Source organism: Cladophialophora bantiana, assembly GCF_000835475.1.
Source record: "Cladophialophora bantiana CBS 173.52 unplaced genomic scaffold supercont1.15, whole genome shotgun sequence".
NCBI lineage: Eukaryota > Fungi > Ascomycota > Eurotiomycetes > Chaetothyriales > Herpotrichiellaceae > Cladophialophora > Cladophialophora bantiana.
Genome location: NW_015971589.1, coordinates 735,278 through 762,240, shown reverse-complemented (window position 1 = coordinate 762,240; position 26,963 = coordinate 735,278). Strand labels below are relative to the sequence as shown.

At 52.3% G+C, this 26,963-nt stretch overlaps 11 protein-coding genes across 11 annotated transcripts; 4 read left to right on the top strand and 7 right to left on the bottom strand.

Moving 5' to 3' along the window:
* Positions 1-219: 219 nt before the first annotated feature.
* On the bottom strand, positions 220-5,151 carry Z519_09433 (uncharacterized protein; the record flags this gene model as incomplete). Its single annotated transcript, XM_016767156.1, has 2 exons — positions 220-4,013; positions 4,062-5,151. The coding sequence occupies 2 exons, from the start codon at positions 5,149-5,151 to the stop codon at positions 220-222; spliced, it is 4,884 nt and encodes a 1,627-aa protein (XP_016616672.1).
* Positions 5,152-6,027: 876 nt separating this feature from the next.
* On the top strand, positions 6,028-7,203 carry Z519_09432 (L-arabinitol 4-dehydrogenase; the record flags this gene model as incomplete). Its single annotated transcript, XM_016767155.1, has 1 exon — positions 6,028-7,203. One exon carries the CDS (start codon positions 6,028-6,030, stop codon positions 7,201-7,203), a length of 1,176 nt encoding a protein of 391 aa, XP_016616671.1.
* Positions 7,204-7,427: 224 nt separating this feature from the next.
* On the bottom strand, positions 7,428-8,528 carry Z519_09431 (uncharacterized protein; the record flags this gene model as incomplete). Its single annotated transcript, XM_016767154.1, has 1 exon — positions 7,428-8,528. The coding sequence occupies one exon, from the start codon at positions 8,526-8,528 to the stop codon at positions 7,428-7,430; it is 1,101 nt and encodes a 366-aa protein (XP_016616670.1).
* Positions 8,529-9,244: 716 nt separating this feature from the next.
* Z519_09430 (uncharacterized protein) lies at positions 9,245-10,549 on the bottom strand (the record flags this gene model as incomplete). Its single annotated transcript, XM_016767153.1, has 1 exon — positions 9,245-10,549. The coding sequence occupies one exon, from the start codon at positions 10,547-10,549 to the stop codon at positions 9,245-9,247; it is 1,305 nt and encodes a 434-aa protein (XP_016616669.1).
* Positions 10,550-10,902: 353 nt separating this feature from the next.
* Positions 10,903-13,272, bottom strand: Z519_09429 (uncharacterized protein; the record flags this gene model as incomplete). The annotated part of the gene is made up of 2 exons (XM_016767152.1): positions 10,903-11,703; positions 11,752-13,272. 2 exons carry the CDS (start codon positions 13,270-13,272, stop codon positions 10,903-10,905), a joined length of 2,322 nt encoding a protein of 773 aa, XP_016616668.1.
* A 571-nt stretch (positions 13,273-13,843) lies between these two features.
* Positions 13,844-15,785, bottom strand: Z519_09428 (uncharacterized protein; the record flags this gene model as incomplete). Its single annotated transcript, XM_016767151.1, has 3 exons — positions 13,844-14,635; positions 14,686-14,794; positions 14,848-15,785. 3 exons carry the CDS (start codon positions 15,783-15,785, stop codon positions 13,844-13,846), a joined length of 1,839 nt encoding a protein of 612 aa, XP_016616667.1.
* Positions 15,786-16,390: 605 nt separating this feature from the next.
* Z519_09427 (uncharacterized protein) lies at positions 16,391-16,903 on the top strand (the record flags this gene model as incomplete). The annotated part of the gene is made up of 3 exons (XM_016767150.1): positions 16,391-16,495; positions 16,555-16,809; positions 16,859-16,903. 3 exons carry the CDS (start codon positions 16,391-16,393, stop codon positions 16,901-16,903), a joined length of 405 nt encoding a protein of 134 aa, XP_016616666.1.
* A 4,531-nt stretch (positions 16,904-21,434) lies between these two features.
* Positions 21,435-21,965, bottom strand: Z519_09426 (uncharacterized protein; the record flags this gene model as incomplete). The annotated part of the gene is made up of 1 exon (XM_016767149.1): positions 21,435-21,965. The coding sequence occupies one exon, from the start codon at positions 21,963-21,965 to the stop codon at positions 21,435-21,437; it is 531 nt and encodes a 176-aa protein (XP_016616665.1).
* A 616-nt stretch (positions 21,966-22,581) lies between these two features.
* On the top strand, positions 22,582-23,535 carry Z519_09425 (ubiquinone biosynthesis protein COQ4, mitochondrial; the record flags this gene model as incomplete). Its single annotated transcript, XM_016767148.1, has 1 exon — positions 22,582-23,535. One exon carries the CDS (start codon positions 22,582-22,584, stop codon positions 23,533-23,535), a length of 954 nt encoding a protein of 317 aa, XP_016616664.1.
* Positions 23,536-23,615: 80 nt separating this feature from the next.
* On the bottom strand, positions 23,616-24,142 carry Z519_09424 (uncharacterized protein; the record flags this gene model as incomplete). Its single annotated transcript, XM_016767147.1, has 3 exons — positions 23,616-23,919; positions 23,981-24,066; positions 24,119-24,142. The coding sequence occupies 3 exons, from the start codon at positions 24,140-24,142 to the stop codon at positions 23,616-23,618; spliced, it is 414 nt and encodes a 137-aa protein (XP_016616663.1).
* A 752-nt stretch (positions 24,143-24,894) lies between these two features.
* Positions 24,895-26,886, top strand: Z519_09423 (uncharacterized protein; the record flags this gene model as incomplete). Its single annotated transcript, XM_016767146.1, has 1 exon — positions 24,895-26,886. One exon carries the CDS (start codon positions 24,895-24,897, stop codon positions 26,884-26,886), a length of 1,992 nt encoding a protein of 663 aa, XP_016616662.1.
* Positions 26,887-26,963: the final 77 nt, after the last annotated feature.

Here is a 26,963-nt window from a genome sequence, read left to right as displayed (position 1 = left end):
ACAGTTCATGTATCTCCCGCCTTTGCATCTTCTCTTTGCTGTTGGACTATTCTGCTTTATATACTATTACCTGAACCTGTGAAATTTGACGTGGCTATTACAGAAATAAAGCAAGGGGTTGCCTAAGATATGGCGGAAGGTAACGACGACAATTGACTGACGGCAACATGAACCATCAGGCTAAACCAGCGGAAAGATCATATATATACATATATCTGGTCATTTCGAGTGTGCCATCAAGAACTCGACCACACTCTTGTGGCCCCGCTTGTAGGCTAAATCAAGGGCAGTAAGCCCTTGCTGATCACAAGGAGACTCGAGATCGACCCCTCGTTTGTCCAATGCCTTGAGCACATTCAGGCAGCCATTCTTCGCTGCCCATGACAACAGTGTTCGGCCAGAAGGGAGGGTATAACCACAGTTGACCCCTTCTTCGATCAATAAGGAGACCATCGACGAGTCACAGTGGTCTGTTGCCAATCCCAGCAGGCTGGAGCTGAATTCGGGATTAGGATGAGTAGCCGACAGATGCTGCCAAAGAAGACGAGCAGCATCGACATTGCCATTGCTCACGGTTTTCGATAGAGGGCATTCGCCAGACTTGCAGGAAATGTCTAAATCGGCACCATTCTCAAGTAAGACCTTTAGAATGGCGGTTCTGCCGTAAGCCGCTGCCCACCAGACGGGAGTACAACCATTCTGGTCCTGCATGTTGATATTGACCTGGTATTCCAGCAAGATTCCCACTAGGCTTTCGTATCCGTATTCACAAGCAAAGGACAGTGGACTCCTCCCTCGATAACCTTGGCAATCGGCATTAGCTCCTTGGTCCAACAGACACTTCGCAATTGTTTCGTTTCCGTTCATGACGGCTGATAGAAGCGGAGTACGGCCATTATGATCTCCGCGATTTAATTGGGTAGGTGTGCAGAGATCCGACACTGCTTCTGCCAAACCTTTCTTGACCGCAAGCAGTAATGGTGTATATCCGTCCAAATCCTCCACGTCTGGGTTCGCATGGTGTTTAAGCAGGAGCCTTACCAGCTCCATGTTGCCGTTAGCCGTGGCCACAAGAAGCGCCGTTTGCTGCTTATAGTCCTTTAGATTAGCATCCGCGCCTTGTTCGAGAAGAAGTTCGACTCCAACGAAATAACCAGCAGACACTGCCCATAGAAGTGGACTCTTGCCCTCCAAATCGGTTGCGTTGGGGTTTGCGCCAGCAGCAAGTAGAGATCCTGCAGCATCAAGCTTTCGATGCATAATAGCCAACCAGAGGGCAGTCTGACCCAGTGAGTTCCGGTGCTCTAGACCCACGCCGCTCTTCATCAGCTGTTTCATCACATCGACGTTGTTACCTCTGGCTGCCCAGAACAATACTGATTGTCGTAATGAGTCTTGAGATTTAGGGTCTGCGCCCTTTTCAAGGAGTAGGTCGACCATACGCGCATGCCCGTGTTCAGCTGCCCACATGAGTGGTGTCTTTCCCTTTTTGTCACTCAAATTTAGGTCGGCATGCTTTTTGATGAGCAGGCGAACACCGTCTATATATCCACCCTCCGCGGCAAATGATAAAGCCGTGCGGCCTTCACATTCCGCAGTATCAACTTCGGCGCCTAGGTTGATCAAAGACCTCATCATATCCACAAGTCCCCGTTGAGCAGTGGCAATGAGAGGGGTAATTCCCCTTGAACCTCGACCATTGGGGTCACAATTCTTCTTCTGAAGCAGTACTTCGGCAATGGATTGGCAGTTCACCGAAAGGACGTAGGCGATGGGGGTTTCGCCGGTGGTCTCTGTGAATTTCTGCGGGCTGATCCCGGCATTTGCAAATTTGAGGGCGACTGAGAAACTTCTCCGGTGCAAGGCGTGCAACAGCGCTAGCGCTCGTCGGCTACCATCATGTGCGAATTGATCGAGTTTCAGCATGAGGTCGATGATGTCAGTTAAGTCGTGGAGCGTCGCCCATTCTAATAGGGACTGATCTTCAGATAACATCCTGCTTGGTTGTGCGCCATTTTCAAGCAGCTTTCGGATAATTCTGTAAGACTGTCCTAGAACCCAATCACTGATAAAGGAGAGTGTTGACCTTCCTTGCTTGTTTCGTATGTTGGGATTTGCGCCTTTGGATAGGAGGAAATCGACCGAAACTTCATCAGCCCTTGCCGAAGCCGAGAACAATGCTGTACGGCCGAGTTGATCTTGCAAATTGAGATCTGCTCCGTGTTTGATTAAGATCTCCGCCACATGCAGGTGACTGTAGCCCGAAGCCCACCACAATGACGAACGACGTTCGGAATCAAAAGCGTTGACATCGGCGCCGTACCTGATGAAGGAGCTCACCGCTTCGGCATGTCCATTCTTTGCCGCCCAGATAAGAGGAGTGCATCCCTCGGTATCTCTAGGATCAATAGTCCCATGTGCTTCGTTGTCAGCCACGGCGTCTATGACATGACAAAGATCATAATAACCGGCCACGTGCAGTAAATGCGCTTCCGGTCGAAGAGCACAAGCACGCAAATCCAGGGAGCAGAGTAAAAGCCATTGCTTCAAACGAGTTCGAGCGGGCCATTGGAGGTATGTCACAAGGTCTCGCTGTAATCTGCCATCGAGGTCGGCTTTCTTCAGATGCAAGGGCCACTTGGACACAGCATACTGAAGGAGGGGATATTCAGTTGTTGAATTTCGCGGTTCCTCAACAGAGAGCCGAAGTATTTCGTCGGCGAGGATATAATGCATGCAGCATCTGAAAATGAGCTCATGGGCTTGTGATAGCGTGTAGTCAAGTCCGGAACGTGATCGCTCTTGGCCGATAGATTGCTCGAGATCTTGAAGGCCTTGCTGTAGAAAGTAGTCCTTGACGGACTGATGAATGCATTGAACGATGTAGATTCCTTCAACAACCTCGATAAGGCCACCGGATAGAGCTTTGATTAACCTTTTCATCTGGTCGTCTGTTTCCGGGAACGTTTCTGAATTCGTCCACGCGGCGAGAGTTCTCGGTGGTGCCAACGGGTCAAAGGCCAGCGCATACCGCAGTTGGTTCAGGGAAAGCGGCTCCTCGGTCAGGCATACCCACTGGAAAAGACGTAGTGCGTCCGTCCTGTCCTCTGGCGGTATTTTCACCAATGCTTCCTTGTATATTTGTCCAAGCTCTGGAGAGCTATTTTGAATTTCCCGGCATATTTTTTCCAAACCATAGCCACGGCGCCCTTTGCGCTTTGCTTGTTCGAGGATGAGAGCCGTCCACAAAAAATTCCCAGCTGCCTTGTGCAAAATTGCGTGTTCAAGATCTTTACGCGAACGCGGGTTGTTGAAGACCAACGCGAGACCACCTTGCACAAATCTAGAAATGTCGTCCGAATTCTGATTTTCGACACAGATCTCAGGGGCACCAAATAGGTCCATAACAGGATAGTGGCGGCAAGTTATGCATACGCTTATTGATGAGCGACCCTCCAGAGTTGGAGTCGTCAGGCTCCAAAGTTCCGATGAGAGCTTTCTTGCCGTTTCTTCGCCGCATTCGTCCAAGGCATCTATGAAAATTTTGATAGAGTGCCTAGTATATTGTTTTGCTCGAGTATTGAGGAAGTCGAACAATCCTTTTTCATGCCACGTCCAAGCATGTCCATATTTCCCCTGGTTTTGTTCCTTCAACACGAAACTGTTTGCTAACTCGGTCAGTAGAATCTTCGCTTTTGTCAGTATCTGATGCAGAATGGATCGATATAGTCCGGCTGGGGATTTCTGCATCTCTGTGCCACGCCCGTGGATGAAAAATGAAGCCACAATAACGCTCTCATCTCTTTGCTTTTCGACCGCGCTTACCAGCGTGTCAAGAAGGACTGATTTCCCGGCACCGGGGGAGCCTGTTATCCAAAGTAGACCGTGATTCTGTGCAGCCCATTTCTGATAATCCGAGTGTTCTGTCAGCCAGGAGCAGGTTCCCTCAGCGGCACGATCGATGTTGTCTCTGCGACCGCCCATTTCCCGAAACCACAGCGACTTGAGACATTCTTCCCAAAACCATTAGCAAGGTACTACCTTGGAGACGGAACGCTTACCTGATTCGGCGGCTGCTGAAGAATACCCTTTCGCGGACAGGGGCCCGGTGTTGAAAGTAGAGGCTGAACCTTCTTGAAAGGAGAGCCCTTGGCTATATTGAGTATTGTCGCCCTCACTGCTGCTACGAGTCCTATCGGCCATGGCTGTTCGGAAGGAAGGCATCGGGTGGATAATCAATAAGAGCTCTTTCGCATAAGCAGCGGCGGTGGCAGCTGCATACTCCTGCCATTGCTTGTTTTTGTGCGAATCCGAGTAGTCACAAATACCTCGAATAACCAAGCAGTCAAAATAGTTCATCAAACCAGCAGCCTCCATCTCAAAGCACAGAACGTCCAATTCTGTACTCAAACGCTCCCTCATAATCGCATCTCGGATGACTTGGCTACCTGATGCAATCAAGCCATAATGTATGACCGGGTGCGTTTCGGTGCGCAGTGGCCGATCGACAAGGTTACCGCGGTCACAAGCTTCGCAGAGTCCGCTTTCTGAGCTTTGGTGGGGGTACGAGGGTACAAACAATTCATCTTTATCCGTGCTTGGATAAATGCAAGCCTTCCACCGGCGTGGGTTCCTCCGAACAACATCCTCGAGAATGGAACTGATCTGGGAACCTCCCTGGCTGCGGTGCTGGGCCTCTAGGCTGGATACCGCATTCAACAACACGTCGGGAGGACGATTGAGTGAGCCAGTTCGGACGAAGCGTCCTTGATGGAGGGTTTTCCCAAAATCGTACTGGACCACGCCGCCGAATTGCCCGGTTGGACGACTCACCACGACATCTCCCAAACGAATGTCATGTTGTGTTGTGGGGACGCCGCCACCGACTCCGACGAGAAGGATGAACTGAAGAGAGGGGAAGGTGCCGCGCATGGGTATTGCTACAGAAGCTGCCGATACAGGACCAATGACTCCTTGAGGTAGACATGCAATGACCACATTATGTGGACCTATTCGGCCCAAGACATAGTTATTGGGATCGTAGCTTGGTTGTAGGACAGGGTCATGTCTCTCATCAAGCATGTCCAGGGCGGCAGCCTCCTCTAATGGAAGGGCAGAGATCCACCCTACATGATAGTTGTCTGCTGACATGTTGCATAGTATGGCAAATCAGTCGTAATGATTATGCAATGCAAGGTGCTGGAGCATAGCCAGTCGTGCTCGCCAGCCTGACGCAATGTCGTTGGTTCGGTGCTTCTGTCTGCTAAGTGGGCGCCAAATCTGGAACATTGTCCAGGCCTATGCAGTCAACTATGGGACGACCAAGGCATAAGTAGGATGGGAGTTGAGGGGAGGACGAGTTTTGTTGTATCTCAACATTGCGGCACAGTCGACAACGGTAGATGGTCATGTGGAAGTGTGCTGAGGCTTGGGCTGGAGCGCTGTAGTTGGCGAGGTAGTGCAAACATCCGAAATATACCAAGCCTCCCCACGTGAGATCACTGAAATCACGTGACTATTCTCTCCTCGAAAGAACCTGAGACAATCTTAGAAGCTTGAAATGCATTCTCGATACCAATCCATCCTTTCCCAGAGTCGTCCCAGCGGGGCTCTCCTAGGAACACGGTTGACTTGATCTGTCTTCTCGGGACGAACATGGCCCGAAAGCGCCCGAAGCGCCACCACCACGATAGTGGGGGGATGTTCCAGAAGAGGAAATCTCGCGGCGGTCACGCCAAGATAGCGCCGACGTCAGTGGGGTTTGAGCAACCGGGATCATAACCAAAAGGTGGAGCGAGCGGTACTCGTAAGTTGCTCCATAACAATTCTCTGTGTACCTAGATGCGATGAGCGTGCCCGATAGAAAGTTCCGAGTATATAACCTGCCTGTACAAACCCGTGTCGCCGGTGTCCTTCAGAGGACGACTCCTGCGTGAAGTGCTTGAGCCGGTCGAATCAAACCTCCTTCTCTCGTACCCATCATTGTCCATTTTTCTTTCTTGGATCCTCAATATCGTCCTGTCTGCGATGTCGACCTCTAACGGCCATGTTGGCAAGACTGCCGGCGTCGTGAATGATACCTCTGCCTCAATCAAAGACTCTTCGGAAATCCACCCCACGAAGTCCAACATTGGCGTCTTCACAAACCCGAAACATGACCTTTGGGTGGCCGAAACGTCCCCAACCCTTGCAGAAGTCCAAGACGGGAAAGACCTAAGAGAAGGAGAAGTCTACATCGGCATCAAAAGTACAGGGATATGCGGCTCAGATGTACACTTCTGGCATGCGGGGTGTATAGGTCCCATGATTGTCACGGACAACCATATTCTGGGCCATGAATCTGCAGGCATCATACTATCCGTCCATCCCAGTGTGACAAATTTGAAACCCGGTGATAGAGTGGCCATTGAGCCGAATATCCCATGTTTCGAATGCGAGCCGTGTTTGACGGGAAGGTACAATGGGTGTGAGAACGTGGAGTTTCTCTCCACGCCACCCATTGATGGTTTATTGAGGAGATACGTCAAACACCCCGCCGTGTGGTGTCACAAGATCGGGAACATGAGCTATGAGAATGGCAGCCTGCTCGAACCTCTTTCTGTGGCATTGGCAGGGATGGATCGCGCTGGCGTTAGGTTGGGAGACCCCGTGCTCGTATGTGGTGCTGGACCGATTGGTTTGGTTACGTTGTTGTGCTGCGCGGCTGCGGGTGCATGTCCTCTCTTGATCACCGATATCGATGCCGGACGGTTAAAATTTGCAAAATCTCTCGTGCCACGGGTCACGACATTCCAGGTCCCAGTGGGGGTATCTGCAGAGCAATGCGCCGAGCAAATCGTCTCCGCAATGGGAGGTATTCGACCTCGTGTTGCGATGGAATGCACCGGCGTTGAATCGAGCGTCAACTCGGCAATCTGGTCAGTCAAGTTCGGCGGCAAAGTCTTCGTGATCGGCGTCGGCAAGAACGAGATGACGATCCCCTTTATGAGGCTGTCCACGCAAGAGATCGACCTCCAGTATCAGTACCGGTACAGCAATACGTGGCCAAAAGCGATCAGGCTGGTGGAAAGCGGTGTGATTTCTCTGGAGAAATTGGTCACACATCGGTTCAACATGAGTGATGCAGTGGCCGCTTTCCAGACGGCGAGTGATCCAAAGAGCGGAGCTATCAAGGTCCAGATCAAGAACGACGATAGCTTATGAGTTGGGGGAGGCTGGAAAGGAGAGGCCGGAGATATAAACGCATATGGCATGTCAACCGCATTGAAATACCGGTAGATGGCAGGGGTACTGTGATGGAGCGTAGGCTCTTCCATAGACTGTAGCACAAGTTGCTTATTCCTATCTCACCGGGCGCCCGTGTCCTCTATATACGATACCTACCTAGTCCCCAAATTCTGCCTTGACCCAATTCACTTCATGATCAACTACTGCATGACGCCCTTGAGATCCTCACCCTTGATCCAACTCGCAAGAGCCCGACCCTGCTGCTCGTACCAGCTATGCATGGTCTCCTCCTCGACATAGCCCATATGCGGACTGAGCAGGACGCGACTCCTCCCGTTGTGGCCCCAATAGCCGCTCCTCCGCCAGGGCGTGTCTTTAGCGAGAGGCTCCGTGTCGAAGACATCGAGCGCAACGCCTCGAATGCTGCCCTTTTCGAGGGCTTTGACGAGCGCGGTCTCGTCGACGAGCGGCCCGCGCGACGTGTTCACCAAGAAAGCGGACTTTTTCATCGCTGCCAGCTCTTGGGCGCCGACGATGCCCCTGCTGCGCTCGGAGAGGACGTAGTGCACGCTCAGCACGTCGGCCTGCGCGAAGAGTTCGGCCTTGGACGATGCGACGCGGAAACTGCCCGCTGGAAGACCGCGTGAGGATGCGGCTTCGTCGGCCTTTTCTTGCGTCAAAGAGCTCGACCAGGCGAGCACTTTCATCCCGAACCCCAGCATGCCTGTCACGGCGCACTGCGTGCCCAACTTGCCGAGACCGAGCAGTCCGAGCGTCTTGCCCGCCAGCCCGGCAGTCAGGTGCGTTTGCCAGCCGCCGGACGCGGCGTTGGGGTCTTCCGCCGACGAAGACGTCGATGGAGACGAGTTCTTGATCACGGTGTCACCGTGGACGATATCCTTCGCGAACCCCAGGATCAGCGCCCATGTGATCTCGTTGGTCGCATCATAGCCCTTGACGGCGTTCGGCTTCGGCGTCGTGCCTACAACCGTGATGCCCAGATCCTTGCACGCCGCCAGATCGATGGCCGCGTTCTTCATCGCCGTGGTGAGAAGCAGTTTCAGGTTCGGGAGCTGCTCGAGCACGGAGCGTGAAAAGAGCGTGCGTTCGCGCATGGACGAGATGATAGTGTACGGTTTCAGCCTCTCGACCAGTTTGGCGTGCTCGTCGGGAATCCGTGCATTGAGCGTGCTCGGGAATGTGTCGATTTGAACCTGCCCCTGGAGGGATTGGAAGTGAGGCAGCGCGATGGAGGCGTAGTCGTCGAGGATGGCGAGTTTGAGTGGACCGGAAGAAGACATGGTGGTCGTCGATGCTGATACTTGTTGTGATGTGTTGAAGGGTCCTAGCTGAGGAAAAGTATTCGGGCGGGATCGCGCGAAGATGTTGGCAGTGGTTGTCAATCTGTGGACCGCTCTGGCCGCGAGTCTCATGTAGATCCCACGAGATGTCGCATCTGTTCCAAAAATCGAAGCGAGAAATCAGAAAAAGGGTAAGAAAATCTCAAGATCGGGTTATATATCAATCTCAATCCTGAAAGATGGATGGCGGTTCAAGGAGGCATGTTTGTGGCATGTGTGTGTGGTGGTCGGCCATTCTCCGTTGAGGAGAGAAAAGCAAATGCCGATGTCGCTCTCGAGGGATTTGGGGAAAGGCTCGTGTGCCGTGCCTCATCACCGTGTAGAGCCTTGCCCTGATTACAAATGCCAAATGCCGTGAATGGCGAGCGGTGACTTGTTTGGAGAATATACATACTTCATTGGCTAGGTAAGGCAAAGGGCAAGGAAGGGTTTAAAGATGAAAAAAAGAGCACAGATATCAGAAAAGGATCCAGAGAGTCCGACTAATACAGCGGACTGGTAGAGAAAGCCCCTTGCTTTGCATATCGAATGTGCCATGGGCCCGACCGTCGCATAGTAAATCTGGCTCCATGCCGGACACGGCTCAACAAAGCATCCTCACGTAGGAGTTGGTTTCAGCTATCCAGTGTATGCATCCAAATGGTTCGTCGTTGCCGTTACCTCTTGCCCACGTAGGTTAATGCCGCCACGACCAACGCATCAATTCCAATCGTCAAAGTCGGCTGTACAACCGGGGCAAAAAAGGGGCTATGGTTGACGGGGATCTTGTGCTCCTCGCCCTTCTTGACCATCTCATCATACATGCCCGCGTCATGCCCGCCAAAGAACCAGAAGCAGTACGGTTTTCCAATGCTAGATCCCAGGATGCCGAAATCTTCACTCCCCAGCACGTTCTTGAGGTTCGGGTCATGATTGTCCTCGCCAAAGTACGCGGTGAAAGACTTGTTGATTTCGCCTGCCACCTCGGCGTCGTTGACGGTTAGGGGAAACGAAGAAGTCGGTTCGATGAGAGGTTCCTTGGGGCAATCGCCCGCCAGACACTCGGCTTTGATGATTCTCCTGACTGAGGCGAGGACCCGATCGCGCCATTCGACGCTCACGCTGCGGATGTTGATCTTCAGCACGGCTTCGTCGGAGATGACGTTCTCGGTACTCCCGGCTTGCAATGCGCCCACGGTGACCACGGCGGTCTCGTCGGGGGGTACTTCCCGAGAGCGGATTGTCTGTAAGCGCACAACGACATGGGAGGCGATGACGACGGGGTCGATCGTGCGATGGGGCATGCTGCCGTGCCCGCCACTCCCGTAGATTGTAACCTTGAAACTGTCTGCCGCCGACATGACTGGTCCTGCCCGGGTGGCTGTCTTGCCGGCCTGGAGAGGAAACACGTGTTGACCGAGCACAACGTCAGGAATGGGGCAGGCGTGTCTGTCGGCAGAGTAGAGCCCGTCATCCACCATCGCGCGGGCGCCACACCCTCTTTCTTCGGCAGGTTGGAAGAGGAAGACGATGGTCCCAGACCAGGTAGACCGGGCGGCGACGAGTGTCTCTGCAGCGGCCAACAGGGACGTGATGTGGAAATCATGTCCGCAAGCGTGCATGACGGGCTTGATGAGTCCGTCTGTATCACGCATCGTCCTCGTACTGGCGTATGGCAGGCCAGTCTTCTCCTGGACAGGAAGGGCGTCGATATCAGCCCGTAAGAGGATTGTCTTGCCGGGACCATTCTTCAAGATGGCGATCTGGCCGTGCCCGCCTATCCCGGTGCGTATGTCAAGGTCGTCTGAGAGTTTCTTGAGATGCTGGGTGATCAAAGAGGCCGTTTCTTTCTCTTGCGTCGAGAGTTCTCCGTTGGCATGGCAGTGCTTGTAAAGCTCCTCATACCGAGTCAGATCAGGGCGGTATTTCTCGACGATGGAGGCGAAAGAGGAGGAAGATCTGAGAGCCATTGATTCACCCATGACCGATCTTGTGCTTGCAGACGTAAGCAGCTTTTACTGAGGCCCTGTCGCGGGTAATGGAACAAACAGGGAGAATACATCATCTCAAACATCCAAGACACTGGGTTCATGACAGTTCATGGCACCAATTCTCCGCACTATCGTTGATCAAGGAGAAGTCCGCCGTCCACAAAGAAGACGCTTGACCAGCCTCGGTATCTGTAACTCTTGGAGCCCCTTGGAGCCCTTGGAGCGCCCAGTGAGCGATGCTTCGAATTGCATAATATCATCCTCCTCGTCCTTCCATCCTCCCACGGGTCTCATATCGAATATATGGACATCAGAACCTCCCTCGTCAACGGCCATCATGGCACTTACGAAAGCCCCTGTTCAGCCTCAATCGCCCGAACAGTTTTAGTCCTCACTCGTCGAGTCGCTCGAACACTCCGCACAACTCGACTCTTGACACTCGATGCTTTCTCCCGCAAACTTGATGATCGGCTGACGGACGCCTTAGTGGTCTTTCTGGGAACGCTCTTCTCAATCAGTGCGGTGGAAGATGAAGTGGACACAACTCTTCGCTTGACCGTCTTGCTCCTAGTACTCGCAACAAGCGTCTTGAGTTTCGATGGACGTCTGGAGAGACCTTTCACGACCGTCGCACCAGTCTTTCGCGTCATAGCCTTTTTCATGGGCTTCCTCTTTCGCACCGTGACGGGACTGGTGGATTGTGAGCGACCTGAGACCTTTCTCTTAGGTGCAGCAGCAACCTTAGTCTTCTTAGTGATTCGACTGGCACTCTCTTCTAGAACGTCCGCTATCTTTCTTTTTGAACCTGCCAGCTTGCTGCGACCCTTGGTTTTCTCCTCCTCGGGGCTCTTCAGTTTCCGCTCTTCCTTGGATCTTGGTCCTAACACTCCGCGGCACTTTTCAGATCCGCATCGGCACTCTTGCACGTTCTTCTGAGAATACGGATCGAAGTTGTAGTCATAAGTGAGCTCTTCTCCGGTCATGATACCCCGATCGCCTGCGAAGAGGGCCATTCGGGGCTTGCCGTTGACCGTCCATTTTTCCATCCTGCAATTCGGCTCGCAAGAATGATTGACGAATCGTGCTATGGATCCTCGAGTAGCATCAATGATCATGTTCTGATCAAAGAGCATCAAATAATAGCACTGCCCTGCGTCAGTCTCGAATGTCAATCCGTCCACTGATTGCCTTACCTCATTATTCTTATACATGGTCTTCATGCGGCGCTCGCATTCCTCCTGAGTAATGATCTCTCCCGTATATTCCACGATGATCTGATTGGGGTCAAAGGTACGATTGCTCCGTACCCCGTAGCCCCGGTCCTCCGTCTTAATCACCTCCACGCCAATGTTGTACTTGCCTCCTTTCTTGACTCGTTGCCGGAGGCCCTCAAATGCGCGATTCCCACACAGCTCGGCCCCGAGGTTGCAGTTTCGCTCATCACATTCATAGTACATATATCGATTCATGCAGTTCTGATCGCAGCCCGTCTCAGGCTTGCACCCACAGCTCGAATGTTCCTCATATTTCGACACTCGCCAGGTTTGTGCTGCATCGCCGACAACGACGTTTTTGTTAACTTTTCTCCACTCGTCGGGCTTCGGTTGACCGGCTGGGACTGGAGAAAAGATGTCGAAAGGTAGCTTGAAGTCCCGACCTTGTTGCAATAGACGCTCACCGCCGAACATCGGTAGAGGCAAGACTGAGTTTTCCTTCACCGGTTCCGAAGGAGCTACGCTCGTGCGTTTGCTCCTTCCCTTGGCCGGACGCATATCCACTACCCTGGGCTGACCGGCGTAGAGCCCCGAGGCAAGCCACCTCTTTTCCCGCCGTCGAGGAGGAGGTGTTTGTTGGACAAGCTCCTCAGAGGGCGTATCACCCTCGCTGACGCGCCTCTTCTTCGAACTGGGTTCCCGAGCAGCAGATTCATCGCCTCCCATGCTTTTTGATCGTGTCGCGGTGCACAAATCTGATGCTCTGTCCTTCCTCTTTCCAAGCACACTGTTGGCAATGCTCGCCACAACTTCTCCCGCCTTTTCTAGGACTGGCCTTCTGGACGACCTTCTCGTCGACAGTTTCTCTGCAGCCTTCCGTCGTTTGTCCCACATTTTGTTGTTCTCGGCCATTTTTGCCTTCTTCCCGGCCGCCTTCTCTGCTCGTGGACGCGGTTGCTCTACATCTTGCGCAGCATCTGTCGATTGCCTAGGCACCCTTGCTGTGGTGTTCTTCCTGCCCAATAAATCCTCCTTGCTTTGTTTCGTAAGCACTTCGCTCACATTCCAGGGCAAATCCAACGCAGCAATGCCTTCTTTGACTAGTGTTGACTGACTCGCATTTTCCATGTTAACCAAGGTTTCGCCGCTGACAGTCCTTGCTTTGGGGTCCTCATTCTCCACATCTTCTACAAGACCATTCTGACTCTGTTTCTTGGTAAGCCGGGAGCTAACGCGTCGTGCTCGGCCTTTTGGCACTTCTTTCATAGTCACGTCGCGGGCATCCTGGAGGGACACGTCGAGGGAGCTCTCGGAGGGGGTAGGGAGTTGTTGTCGAACGGGTCTGGTGGTCACCACGACTGCACCCATGTCACAGTCGGAAGATGTAGAGCTTGCAGAGCGCGGCAGCACAGGCCGAGAGTCTGGCGAGGCAATAGCTTGGCGGTAAACATTGTCGACCCGTGTCCGGTAGAAGTTGAGGAGCGTCTGACGGAAATGCATCGTGTAATCGCGGGCTGAGGCCCGGCGCCGAAGCGTGGGAGAGTGGACGCGTCGACTGTTATCGATCGAACCGCGTGCTGTGTTGGAAAGAAGATAGAGACTCGTGGGAAAGAGGGTACAAGATGAGATACTGGGTACGCGTGGACAGGTTGAGACGGGGAGGGGTGTAGCAAACGAGTGGCTGGGCTTGCAAAGGGATGCAGGATGCAAGATGCAAGATTGGGAAGTCAATCAAACGTGCCAACTTGGTTGATACTAGCAGATACTAGATAGGGGAGAAGCCTCGCCTGTTGGCCAATTGCGGCCCCGGCACCACCGCATAACAACAACAACAACAACAACAACAACAACAACAACATTCCAAACATCCCCCAATCTAATATGATTTGACGCTAGGCCACTCAGCCACTCTGACACACATTTGGCCGTGGTCTGGTCCAGGATCCTTGTGTATCATGCTAACGCCAGCTTGGGTTGGGTGGCACCTAAACAATAATGTAGGGTTCCATTTTCACGGCCTGATATACATTCGCTGTCCAGCAAGAGCCCAATTACACTAGTATATACAGCCTCATTTGATCTCTTTCTTTGGCAAATTCCTCCCTGCAGGTCCTTCAAAGGTCTTTGGTGCTCCCTGTACCGGTTTCATCTCCATTTCCCCGTTCTGCGCCTGATTGCCCAGCTTTGCTTGCCGGTCTCCCCTCCGCGCCCCAAATCGCTGGTCGCCTTCTTCGTATTGTTTCTTGAAGTGAAGATAAGTAGGAGGCTTGGGTCGTGCGCAAACGGAGACCCAGTTTTTAATCAAGTTCCCTTGTGTGAAAGGTCGATGTCTCTCGGCCTTGGGGAACCTTCGAGATGCGAGGTACTCTCTAGTTGTCTCGCCTTTGCCGACAAGCAGCAAGTGGTACATCCACAATGCGAAGGGATACGCAAACCCCAACAACCCATATATAAACATGGCAAAAGGCACACGATTGTGGTCTATGGCCGCGCCGAACGAGACGTGTCTCTGATCTCGGTAGGCAATCACATGGCCCAAGGATGCAAAGGCCAAATAAAGACCCAAAAAGGTTGCTGTGCTGACAAAGGTGAAAAAATATCGGTAGTTGCGTCGGCCCACGCAATTATTGAGCCAGACGCAGTGGTGGTCAAGGGTCTCGACGCAATTATCGCACACTCGGCAATGATAACATCGCGGCGGTCGCCAAATGTTGCAAGTCTTGCAATACTTGACCGGTACATCCATGGCTGCTGTTTGCGAGGTGGCCAATCGTACCATGACCCAGTCATTAGTAGGAGGCCCAAGAGTCAAGGGATCGTGATTGTCCTCTGGCGGAAACGGATGGATATTTCGTGGAAATACCTAATGGATGTGAGCTCAGCCAACAACACCAGGATTGGGTGAGCCCTTACCCCTGGATCAACAAGAGAAGCATGAAGAAAAGACGATAAACAAATGAAAAACAGATACGCAAATATTATGGGGACGGCGGGCGAGACATGATGCCACAACCAGGAAGCCCTACATCTGTCAGTTCTGTTGCAAAATCACCACTAAGAAAGGTGCCCACTCACGAATAGACAAAGAACAAGACCGCCGGAAGAACTAAGAATATGCCAGTGGCAATGTTGATGGGGCGATCTCGAGCATTTTGAATACGACCCCCCAGCCAAAAGATCGTGTTGCCCTCAAAGTACTCATAGTTCTTGCCCAGAGCACTCTTTACAGCAACATCAGCATTAGAATCGGGTGGGTATCCAGGAGAAGTGGCATTCGAAGATAAATGCAGATGTCCAGATTCCAGGCGATGCTTGCTGGCTAGGCTCAAACCAGACCGAAATGAGAGTGGTGATTTCTGAGGCGGCTCGCCTGCCTTGAGAGTGGTAGCAATATTAAGCCGAGACGGCCGACGTGGTTTTTGGGAATTGATTCCGTTGACGAGCTGAGTATCACCATCGTGCTGGGACGCAAAGTCGGGAGATGCGGCATCAACAGTGTCTGGCGCCTCGGATTGAGTATATTCCGTCGTTATCGAGGGAGCAGGCCGATGGTTTCTAGGCATGGCATGGAATGGGCCTTGTCTGCTGGACGCAATACTTCTGGCATCTTCGTCCACATCACCATCTGGAATCGGCGCCGGCGGCTGCATAGTCCTAGCACCGAGAGGTCTTCTCAATCTCTGTGCTTGTAATCTTTGGGAGCTCATTGGCTTGAAGAAGCCTTGTGCTGTCAATGAGGGAACATGAGTGCGACTGCCTTGGGAGACCGGGCTCTGCGGCCGACTCGAGCCCGCTGTACTGGAAGGAGCAGCAGGAGCGGCTGGAGAAGGATTGCTCCTTATCGAGCGGTTTGTGGGTTGCGTGATACCTCTAAGGTGGGCGTAACCATGTTGTGAAGGTGGAGGGTTGGGCAGCGCAGGAAGAGGGACGCCCGACTGGGGTCTGGAACCGTAACCATCTTCAGAGATGGCCGAGGAGATTTCGCTTCGAGCGGTCGACGGTCTGACAGCCATGATCAACTAGAGAAACAAAAGATCGCGTTACGAGCGCGGTGACCGGCGCATATCGAGAGTGTAGGACGGTGCAGAGAGCGATACAGGGGTGACGATGCCGAGTCGCGGGGAGACCTGGAATCTCGTTCACAGCGTCCAGGTCGCAGTCCCGTTGCACAAGAGATGAAGGGCTTGCTGCGATGTTATCGTCACCTATGTGCGGAGTGTTGGGGTTCTTGTAATGAGCGGATCGGCCATGGCTATCGTTGCGATGAAAGTGAAGGTGAAGCGTTCCGTCGGGCGATTGAAAGTGAGGCTGATTGCTGCCAGGCACGAAGGACAAGAGCAAGAAATCGGATGCGCATTTCCGAAATTCGAATTCGGAGTTCAAAATTCAGGGGGGAAGCGCAGGGAGCGCAGGGAGCGGGAGGTGATGACACAATCTCGCAGACGTAGTCACGTGTAGATCACATGTTGCACTAGGCCCAATGCAGCTGCTCCCTCTGATCGACTGCGGAAGTTCCAAGTTGAATCTTGTAGCATCATCCGCACCTCACACCACCGACAAGCTCCAAGTTCTCACCAACGAGCTACGCCCACCACTCCTCTATCAACTACCTCGCAAAATGGCTTTCGCGGCAACATTGGCTCGTCGAGCAGCTGCAAAAGCTGGTGAAGCTGGAAAAGACACGGTGCTGAAGAGGGGTGCCCGCCGAGATCCTGAGCTTTATGTACGCCCACTCCGCCCACTCCAACTCTCTCGCTTTGAGCTGCTCTTAACGACGAACAGATCCTCCTAGGTATCATGTCCGGCGCCTTTGGTCTCGCAGGGTTCTATTTCGGTCGCAAGCCTACCTCCGCCACCTCGGAAGCTGAAGTTTCGGTTGCTCAGAGCTCCATGCCCTGGCAAGTCGACCATGACCATGAGGATCACTCCAAGCACTTCAAATACCAATATCACCCCAAGGGCGATAAGAACCAAGCTCCCAAGAACGCACCCAGCGCCTTGAACACGGTCATTGTGCCCAACGTGACCCTTCCGAAGGTGTGCCGCATCCTTGTTCAATGCGAACCAGTCTAATCTGATGCTTTAGGCCGTCCACGATGCATTCAACAAATGGGGGAAGGAAAATTATTGAAGGGTATTCTGTGGCGAATTGCCTCATGAAGCATGTCTTTAAGACAGCGAATTAGAAAAACGAACAGGCCACAGGCCGTCTCGAGCATATTACCCAGAGTGTACATATTTTCCAGGGAATGAAGCAGATCATCCATCAATGATCATTTGGAAGTTCATGCATTTTGCACAACCACCAAGACTTTGTCTCAACCGGCCCCTTGGGAGCACACAACGATTCAATGTGCGTCTCGCTGTCGCCCACTATGCTTCATTCCTGCTCAGAGAGGCCGGTTCTCCAGCACGGTTTTAATTCCATCTTCATTGAGGTATGCAAGGAACACCCCTTTGCAAGAAATTCACTCACAGGACTTAACAAATGGTCTACCCGGTGACGACTTTCGTGTGTGGGCTCAGCTGGGCAACCTTCGTGAGAAAATCACAACCAATATGACACCTTATCATCGTTCCTTTATGAATCTCGATGCGAACTGAATCAGCCCCGGGAACATGTCGAGAACAAATAAGCGGCCGTTGCTTCTAATATGTATCGCAGCTTCACTATTCGATGCGACGCTACAAGCTGTGATTTCAAAAACTTGTTCCTCGGATCTCCGAGATTTGCTGCTTTTGGTATTGCCATACCGGTGCCTATTTCCCTACTGGCGCCTGTGAACTCCCAGCCATTGCTACCATTCTTTCTCCTATTGACATTCAATTTTGCCACGTGTGGTGCCTTCTCACCTGATTCCGCGTGCCAGGATCAGTGAACTGACAGGACTCTTCACTCCCTCACTGCCACTGCATCTATCACTGCCACTGCCTCAGGTAGTAGAAGCGGAGACAGAACCAGCATGGCTACCTACAGCATAAATATCTCCTTTTTCTTCCTCAGACAGGTACCTAAGCATCATCAAGAAACTTCCACGATGAGTTCATGGCTTCAACTGATTTGAGTGCACTTCACCTCTATATCACGACGATTTGATTACAAGCCACCTTTTCGCCCCGGTTCCTTGTCCATTGGAATTACCATGCTCGCTATGGCAATTGCCTCGACTCAGATGGTCCCTTTGGATCCAATCGGGACTCGAAACTTCTTTTGCATTTTACGGTTGGTCGACACCGGTCGAACTGCGTGACATCGGTTGCCTGGATCACCTCCACACTGCAGCCTGAAGCTCACACTTGAACTTTGTCTCCTCAAGAGGCTCTTCACTAGCTTGGTTGGATTGTACTCCTTATCGGCTCAATCATCATTCCCACCTTGCTCAAATCCCAATGTGCCACCAGCGACTTCACGCTGGATTGCAGTTCACGCGGTAACAAGACATTAGATTACTTCACTGCAACTGCCTCATGGTCACTTGATCACTGCCCTGGCTCCTGCCTCCTGGTCAATGCCTTGTTTTCTGCCTTGGCCGGTGCCTTGGCTACTTCTATATATTTTGAAGCCCCAGTCTAACTCACCTGTTGTTTCTCACAGCATCAACCCACTAGACACCTCGCCATGACGCGCATTATCAGCGACTTCCCGACAGAGTTGGTCAGGCTCGTTCTCACAAGCATCAAGCTAGATTCTCCAGATAATCGAGACGGCTCCAAGATCTGCCCCAAACCAACATCACTCTAACCCATCTCCAACTACCGAAGTTCTGTCGGTCATCATGTCGGGCTTCACAGGCTACGAAATCGTTTTCTGTCAATTTCTCCTTACCCAACTTGATATGCCCACTCAACGCTGATCAATCCCATTTCTTACTAATCAGCGACATATATATTTAGCGACTCACTTGGCCGAAGCCAGCCGCCTAGGAATTGACAACATCCGCAGCATCCACAGCCCAGAGGATGGCATTATGGCCTTCCGCCATGTCTATCCTGACAATCACCCGTACCAAGTCAACGTCGAAACTTTTGCCAACGATCTAGCAGAATAACCAGATGGCAATTCGTTTGTCTATCCACCGAGGACAACTAGCTCGATCTTATTGTCACAGAGACGTTGCAGGAAGTCACCGAAAATGCCCAAGGCAAGCCTCTTCCTAACTTGTTGACTGAAGTCTCAGAGCCTTTGACAATGACCATTACAAAGGAACCTGCGCAAGACACCATCTTGGCCGACTAGGCAATGGCGGACGATGATTTTGATTTCGCCTCTGAAGGTGATTCTGACTATGAATGTTTTCAGGTATTCAAGGATATTCCTGGCTTGCTTGCTGATGCGAATAGACGATGACGTTCATCCTGCATCTATATATATGTATGTCAGGATCATCCATGAACAACATGGATGACGGCGAAACACATCTGCCAAGGCACGTGACGAATTAGTAGAGGCCGCTACTATTTCGTACTCCACAACATACACCAAGAACAACGCGGCTACGAAGGTGTGGAGGGTGTGGACCAAGATCAAGGATGGGGTGGAACCAGCCTGGCCCTCCAGAAAGTGCCTGTATGACAATATCGACCTAGCTCCAACAGAAGCGGAAGACACAAGGGACCAATTAAGGTGGACAAGCCAAACCAGGGCCAAAATGAACTTGACCTGCTTCGAAGCGCCGCCTGGAATCCAGACGATGGTGAGATATTAGCAAATAATGATCCTATTCTGCGAGCTCTTCGCCCTGCAATAGGAGGCACCTTCACGCGGCGCAGGGCGTCAGTACTCCTGTCTCACCAGCACAGCGAGGAAGCTGAGACCTCCCAGACTCTAGTTGGCAATAATCGATTACCTCGGACCAGGCCTGCGAATGCATCACCAACGACTACCGACACCTCAGCAATTTCTTCCCCCTAAGCGGTATGCGTTAGACTTAAGGAATGAGCGAACTAGAGGCAAATACCTAGATTCTGTGTATCCTGTACCGATAGATATTTTCTCTTTTGTGCGTGGTGCCAGTTGCAGGCGACCCGTCCACTTAATGCCCCTGGAAAAAGGTTTAGCACAGATTGAACATTAAAAACAACGCTTCCAGATCCTACGGGCCCTTGGATATAGTGAGATATCAACAGATGATAATCCTATTCCACAAGCTCCTCACTACGTGTCACATTCCCTAAGCTGCCATCCCTGCTCTGTTCGTAGCGGCCAAATCAAAGATGGCAAGCCACGTTCTCGATAATTTCCACCGCATTCCGTTCTTCGATGAAACCTTCGGACCACGAGGTGGTGGCGCTCTCTGCTCAATATCCACGTGAACGAGTTCTAAGTCCCGAAAAGAAACTTCCCCCGTCTGCCAACTTCGAGCTCATATTGCTGAAACTAGCCCAAGGGCCGCTGTGCAGTCCTAGTGACGATAGAAAGACGCCAGATGTCATCGGAGAGGCGAGTCATCTCCTTCAATATGCTGAAGGCCAAATCTGGGTCAAGACAATGGAGGGCTGCCGCCTCCCTCTTAAGCTTTAGCCATATCAGAGAGAATTCCCAGTTTGAAGGCACCAAACCCAAGCATCTAGATTTTGAACAATCGAGAAACGCTTCCTGCTCGTTTACGCATGCCAGTTGAGCTATAGGACTTGGAGGATCGAGAAGGTTGCACACTCTTAGAAGGGGTGACCCTAAGTGGAGACGGTGAGCCTCGCTGGCTCACCAGAAAGCTCACTGGGAAGGAAATTGAGGAAGTCGGGTATGGTCCAGGCGAAGATTCGAATCCTAGTCCTCCGCCACGAGGAGTATTCGAACTGCCCAGGCACTTTCCTTCAATCAGTCGTAGCGGAACAGTCGCCCCAGAGGTTTACGGGTTGCTCACTGTGGGAGACTAAGGGCTACGGGCTTGGATTTGTAGCAGACACAAACACGAAGTCACGGAGCTTATGTGCCTAGGTATCAATTCGAATCGTGTCGGCGACGGTGTATGGTAAATGATATTCTACACTACCTAGCCAAGGGAGCAGGCCAGGAGGCCGGAGGTTCACATTCGTTCAGATATCGAGACATAGCATGGCATGGCAGCAGAGGGGAGAGAGCGGGCGGTCAGCTTACCGTCGACATTGAGCCGTGGTCAGTCACTCATTGAAGCGGAAGGAGAAGCAGGATTGATCGTCCGGAGAGTGTCTAATACAGTTCAATGGCTTCAGGCTCCGATCGAAGGGGTCGCAAACGCACACACGTTTTGAGTTGCATTGGTCCCTGTCTTCTTCGATGCGGAAAGAGATTGTAGAGGTCCATTCATGAGATTAGACTTCGAATAGAAATCCAAAGAATGAACAAAAAGAAAACAGAGAGTTAAAAAAAAGGGAGTCGTCGAGTCGTTCTGTATACTTCTTCCCCTTTGGATGTGTTATGCCATGTTCGTGCTATTGTACATTCTCGGCAAAAATTCTGCGCTCAAAAGTATGATACGATGTCATACTATGCAATGATATGGTAATGAAGTCCATGCCGGGGCTAGACCTCTTATTGTATCAGAGATGTTTTTTCGTCTCAGGCTGAAGGTTTGGCCATGATCCTTATCGTACTCTTACATTCCCTCCCTCTGCTTGGCGTTCAACAGGTGCATCTGACTGTACAAGGCCGCAACAGGTGTTGAACCACGAGGCTTTAGCACTCAACACCGACTCTTCGCCAACTCGCTCTGAGCAGTAGCCGTAGGTCCACCAGCGACAGGGCGTTGTTCTCCGGTGATCTTCTTCTCCCCTTCGGTGATGTCATGGAGAGTGTCATGGTTGATGGGTTCATTGGCGTGCTTCTGAGCTTGGGCAGTTGGACCACCTCGTACTGGGTCGGCCGAACGAGTGATGTCTTTCTCAGCAGCAGTAACCTTGGAGATGGCATTGCTGCCTAGCGTCCCCGTTGGGTTTGACGCGTTGGCAGAGGTAGAATCAGAGGTTCCATTGCGTTCATGAGCGAGGATGCTCTGGGCCGAAGCTGTGGGGCTGCCTTTGATCCGTTCACCGCTAGTGATTTTCTTCTCGCCCTCTGTGATGTCGTGTAGGGTTTGGGAGTTGATGGTCTCACCCACATGAGATTGAGCCTGTGCGGTAGGACCACACTTGACGACATTTTTGGCACCGGTGATCTTCTTCTCTGCGGCAGTGATGCGGGAGATGGTCTCTGAATTGAAGATTGGGTCAGACATTTTGAGTGACTGGGAGTGTAGAGTCTGGCTTTTGAGATGGGAGATGTGACGAGCGGAGTGGAATTCGAAAACGGTAGAGTAGTGAGGTGGTTTTGGTGAGAGTTGAAATCGAAGAGGAAAGAGTCAACAAGACATATATTGATGGCAAGGAATTCACGAAGCAGGAAAGCACGTTTTACAACCCAATGGAGCAGGAGCAACCCAGGATTGCTCGCATTTGCTCTTGACTTTAGTTCGCTCTGAGGAGGTTTCCTGAATCCTGTCTTACCGACTGCTTTGTTGCTGCTGCTTGATCATCCAGTGCCTTACCTCGCTTGCAAGCCTAAACAGACAGCTGGATATTTAAGCAGAGTGAGCGAGAGCCTGGAGTCTTGGTTTCCCAAGCTACAATGATACTGTCAGCGACGTTGAAATCGATGTCATAAAACGGCATCTTACGTCCCAGCCAATCAGGTAGACATCATGATCTGCGCGTTGGTGGCGTAAAGTGGCGTGTGATGGAGCTCGGGGGCGTTCACCCGATGATCAACCGAGATACAAAAGTTGCTCCTTCACACGCTCATACGGAGGCCCTTCGTACAGCAAGCCCAAGAGCTCCATCTGGCAGTCAGACAAGATGAAATTCCTCCGACCGAGCAGACACCGAGACCTTGCTCTGCTGTCTTCCATACTCCGCGTCTCACAGCCCATCTGTGCCAACTGTGCATGTCTCCAGGGCCAATCCGATGGCGGCGCTCGAGCCAATGTATCCTCAAGTCGTCCATTTTCGGTGCTCAATCGACCTCCACCAAACTATCCTGGTCATGTCCCCCTCACTGGCGTTGAGCGCGTAGGCCTAGCAATTGGCAGCGCAGTCACCTCACTTATCGACCCCTACAGGCATGACATGGTCGCCGCATTGGGCGAAGCCACGGCACAGCCCTTCTTCATCTCATGGCTGCGGAATCGCATGCTGTCAGACCCGACGGGGAGGAGAATACTACGAGACCGCCCACGCATTACCTCCAAGACCATGTCTCTCGAGAAACTACGACAGCTGCCTGACAACAGCGTGGGAAGAACATATGCAGCTTGGCTGGATAGGGAAGGCGTCACGCCCGACACCAGAGATGCTGTACGGTACATTGACGATGAAGAAGAGGCATATGTCATGCAGCGATACCGGGAGTGTCATGATTTCTACCATGCTGTGACTGGTCTGCCGGTGTGGGCAGAGGGAGAGCTTGGATTGAAGGCGTTTGAGTTTGCAAACACCGGATTGCCCATGACGGGACTCAGTCTAGCTGCAATTGTCCGCCTGAAGCCCTTGGAGAGGCAGAGGATGTTCCAGATCTTCCTGCCGTGGGCCTTTTCGAACGGATGGAAGAGCAAAGATGTGATTAACGTATACTGGGAGGAAGAACTCGAGACGGACGTTGGTGAACTGCGCCAGAGGCTAGGAATTGAGCAGCCGCCGGATCTGAGGGCAATCAGGAAAAAGTTGAAAGACGAGCGCAGAGCTGCAAAGGCCGCCAGAGCCGCCAAAGAGGCAGCGGCACAGTCTGTTGCCCCTCTTCGACCAGAGGCGTGACCATAAATAAGGATGAAAAACAATGCTCGTCGTGGGGTATCATATGCAAATGCGTCGGGATTATTTTCCCCTTTCCCCAATCACACCTCTTTCAACAGATCGTCCAAGTCATCATCGTCCCATCCGCCTCTCCTAACGACCTTGACGCTCTCCATGGTATGGCCCGTCTGCTTCTCATGCTCGGAAAGACTGGTGAGCATGTCCTTCAGTTGATCTTCGGTGACTTTCTGTCGTAGTTGACCCGACCGTGCGAGCATGATCAGCCTGTTCTCGACGTCTGTGGCGCGTGACTCTTTGACCATGCGTATTCTCCCCAGTCGGTCGGCAGCTTCTGGCTCTAGGATTTGGGACAGCATGAGGGATCGGGCTTCCGACTCTTGTTTTCTGCAATGTTTGATGAGTACCCTCTGGCTGCATTATTGACGAAGATGATGTTCTTCCGAACCTTTTCTGCTCTTCACTGTCGCCATTGTCGCTTGACCCTCCTCTACCTTGCTGTTGCTTGAGTTGCGCAAGACGTGCCGCCCTGATCTGTGCTTGTGAGTGAGTGAATTGGACTGGATATCGCCCTCGACCAGCCTACCTGTGCTAGGTCGTCGTCCGCCATCGTTGGGAGGACAGGCGATACTCTTGTGAGATTGGAAGAGACTTTCAGCAGGATAATGCACGGAATCGCAGGCGGGGCGGGTGCCAGTGGTGCCAGTGGGATGCTCCTTAACGAACTCTGCTAACTGGTCCAAGTGGCGCAGGGCACCGCGTGGGTGCAAGGTGGGTGCCACCACCACGAGCTGCACCCTTGACTGCCCGAGTGCCCAAATCCTCCGCTTATGACGCGGCACCATCCCATCGAGCCATCCTTCTATTATTCCTTCACCGGGCATTAACCGAGATGACGAGAAGTCGTCCTTCTCATCGTTCGGCTGTTCATAATTCGCTCCTACATTGTCCTCGGGGCATCCCCAGATCTCCTCCCCGATCACCTCATATTCATCTGATCTCGCCTTCAGATCGATACACACAGTAACACGTATTTCTCAGGTGTTGTGACCTTCTTTCCACTCATTCCATCACCACTCACTCGTCGCGTCCGCTCGCCAAACGCCCTACTTGTCTGCAAGCTGTGCTCCAAAGCAACCAGCGGCACCCAGCGGCACCCAGCATGAATTCCACAACAGCTGCCTGAAACACGTCGCCCTTTCATTTCACTTCTGTGGTAGGAATATGAATGCTTGGGTACATCATGGCGCCTTCTTAGGAGCTGGCGTCCCCACCCATTCGCGTTCACTATCCCTGGGGCCGCCCATGAACACATCGCGAAACAACCTATCCAAAGCGCAGTCCGCTTCTAATCTGCGAACAATGGCGACCGTCGACTCGTCTCCTCCCGAGCCACCGAGACGCCAGGGGACGTCACCAGAAATCTCCTTCCGGACTATTGCAGACCCGAGGAACGCAAGCACATCCGACCTCTCTAGGTCCAACTCCGCGCCCTCAAAACATCCCGACGTCAATGCCGAAGTTGCCGCTCTAAGCGACAAACTGATCAGCGCAATCAACCATCAAACCACCCTAGACGATACTCTCACTCAGACGAGACAAGAGTTGGAAGCCTCAAGAGCACGCATCGCAAAGTTGGAGGCTGAAGCTAAAGCATATGAAGAAAAGATTTCGCGAGGAGACTTGCTTCCAAGGGAAAAAGTCGACGAACAAAAAGATAAGCTTACAGCTGAACTGGTGGAGGAGAAAAAGCAAAGAGCACAAGTCCTCCAAGAGAAGCGCGGAATAGAGACGGAGCTGGAAACGCTGACAGCCTCGTTGTTCGATGAAGCAAACAAGATGGTTGCCTCGGCCAACCGAGACCGCGACGCCATCGAGAAGAAGAATCAACAGCTTCGCGACCAGATCAAAGACGGCGAAGCTTTAATAGCCTCCCAGACTGAGCAACTGGCGGAACTAAAAACACTAATGCAGCAGATTGGCCCGGCTTCGGACTATCGAAGGGACCTTGAGTCCCCCCGAGTGTCACTAGCACCCTCAAGCCCTGGTGTGACGAGAGAAGGGAGTGATCTAGCTCGCCTTCTTGAAGCAATGAACCTGTCCCCAGTTACACTCGAGCACGGCGAGCTCGCTCCCAGTCCTTCTACCACTCTAACACACCTGGTCAAGCCACTCTGCCGGACAGATATCCCAGCGTATGAGGATTTCAGGAATCTGGTACAAACGTCGCATTTTCGGTCGCATAATCCTTCCCATGCCCCGTCTAGAGCAGGCTCGGGCTCCTACGGCGGGCTAAATGTGATGGGTCTTGGCTCACTGAATAATAACTCGCAACCCAATCTGTCACAGACCTCTCAAACAGCCACGTCGAAACTCGCCAATTCCCCGAATATTCCTGGATCGTTTAGCCCCAATCCAGATGCCAAAGGACCTGTTCCGCTAAGAGAGACGCGCTTCTTCAAGCGCATTCTAGTTGAAGACATTGAGCCTACTCTGCGCCTTGACCTCTCACCATCTCTTTCGTGGTTGAATCGACGCAGCATTCTCGCAGCAATGGGCGACTCCACTCTAATCGTGGAACCAATTCCCGAAGCATCCATCAAGCTGTACGGCAAATATACGCCGTGTGCCCTGTGTGGGGAGAACAGGAAGCAAGGTGAAAACCCTCGAACCCATGCCATGCGTGTTCGCGAAGGGGAGGGTGCTACCAGATGGTGTATATGCACCTTGTGCCTGGAGAAGGTGCGTGGCGTTGGTGACCTTGTCGCCTATGTGCGCATGGTCCGTGAGGGAGTGGTCAAGGTTGGTGACAAGAAGGATGAAGAAGACGCATGGGAAGAATTGGTCCGGTTGAGGGAGCGCTTGTTCTGGGCTAGAATGGCGGGTGGTGTGATTCCTGCGTTCATCCCTACGCCGAAACAGACCCCAGTTGATGATGAGAAGATTGGTGCAGAATTAGATGGACATGGGCAAGATGGAAAAGAGAACGATACTCCCAGTGAAGGAGCCGGTACCCCACCGGAGCCTACCGCTATACCGCCGGTGGATATCTCTCAGCGCTCAACACCCGGCACCGACGAGGCCGAATCCGAATCTCCCGACGAAAAGGCCGCCCGTCTCCAACTCCAACAAGGCTTAGACGCGACTCTGACTACCTTCGACAAAATCCGCGAAAATAAGAGGATGAGCGTTGGTAGTCGACAGAATTCGACGACGCCGCCATCGACACCTTCGCCGAATAAAAGCCTTCCAAAGAGAGAGTCTAGCACTGGTGGTGGGATCTCCTTCCCAAAGATTAACATTCCTAGACTGCCGCAAGGCTTCTGGGAAGCCCAAGTTAATACGCTGCGTTAACTGCACGGCGAGACGACAAAATTGGTTAAGGGAGGGCTCGATCGGGACGCAGGAGCAATGTACATTATAATCTAATA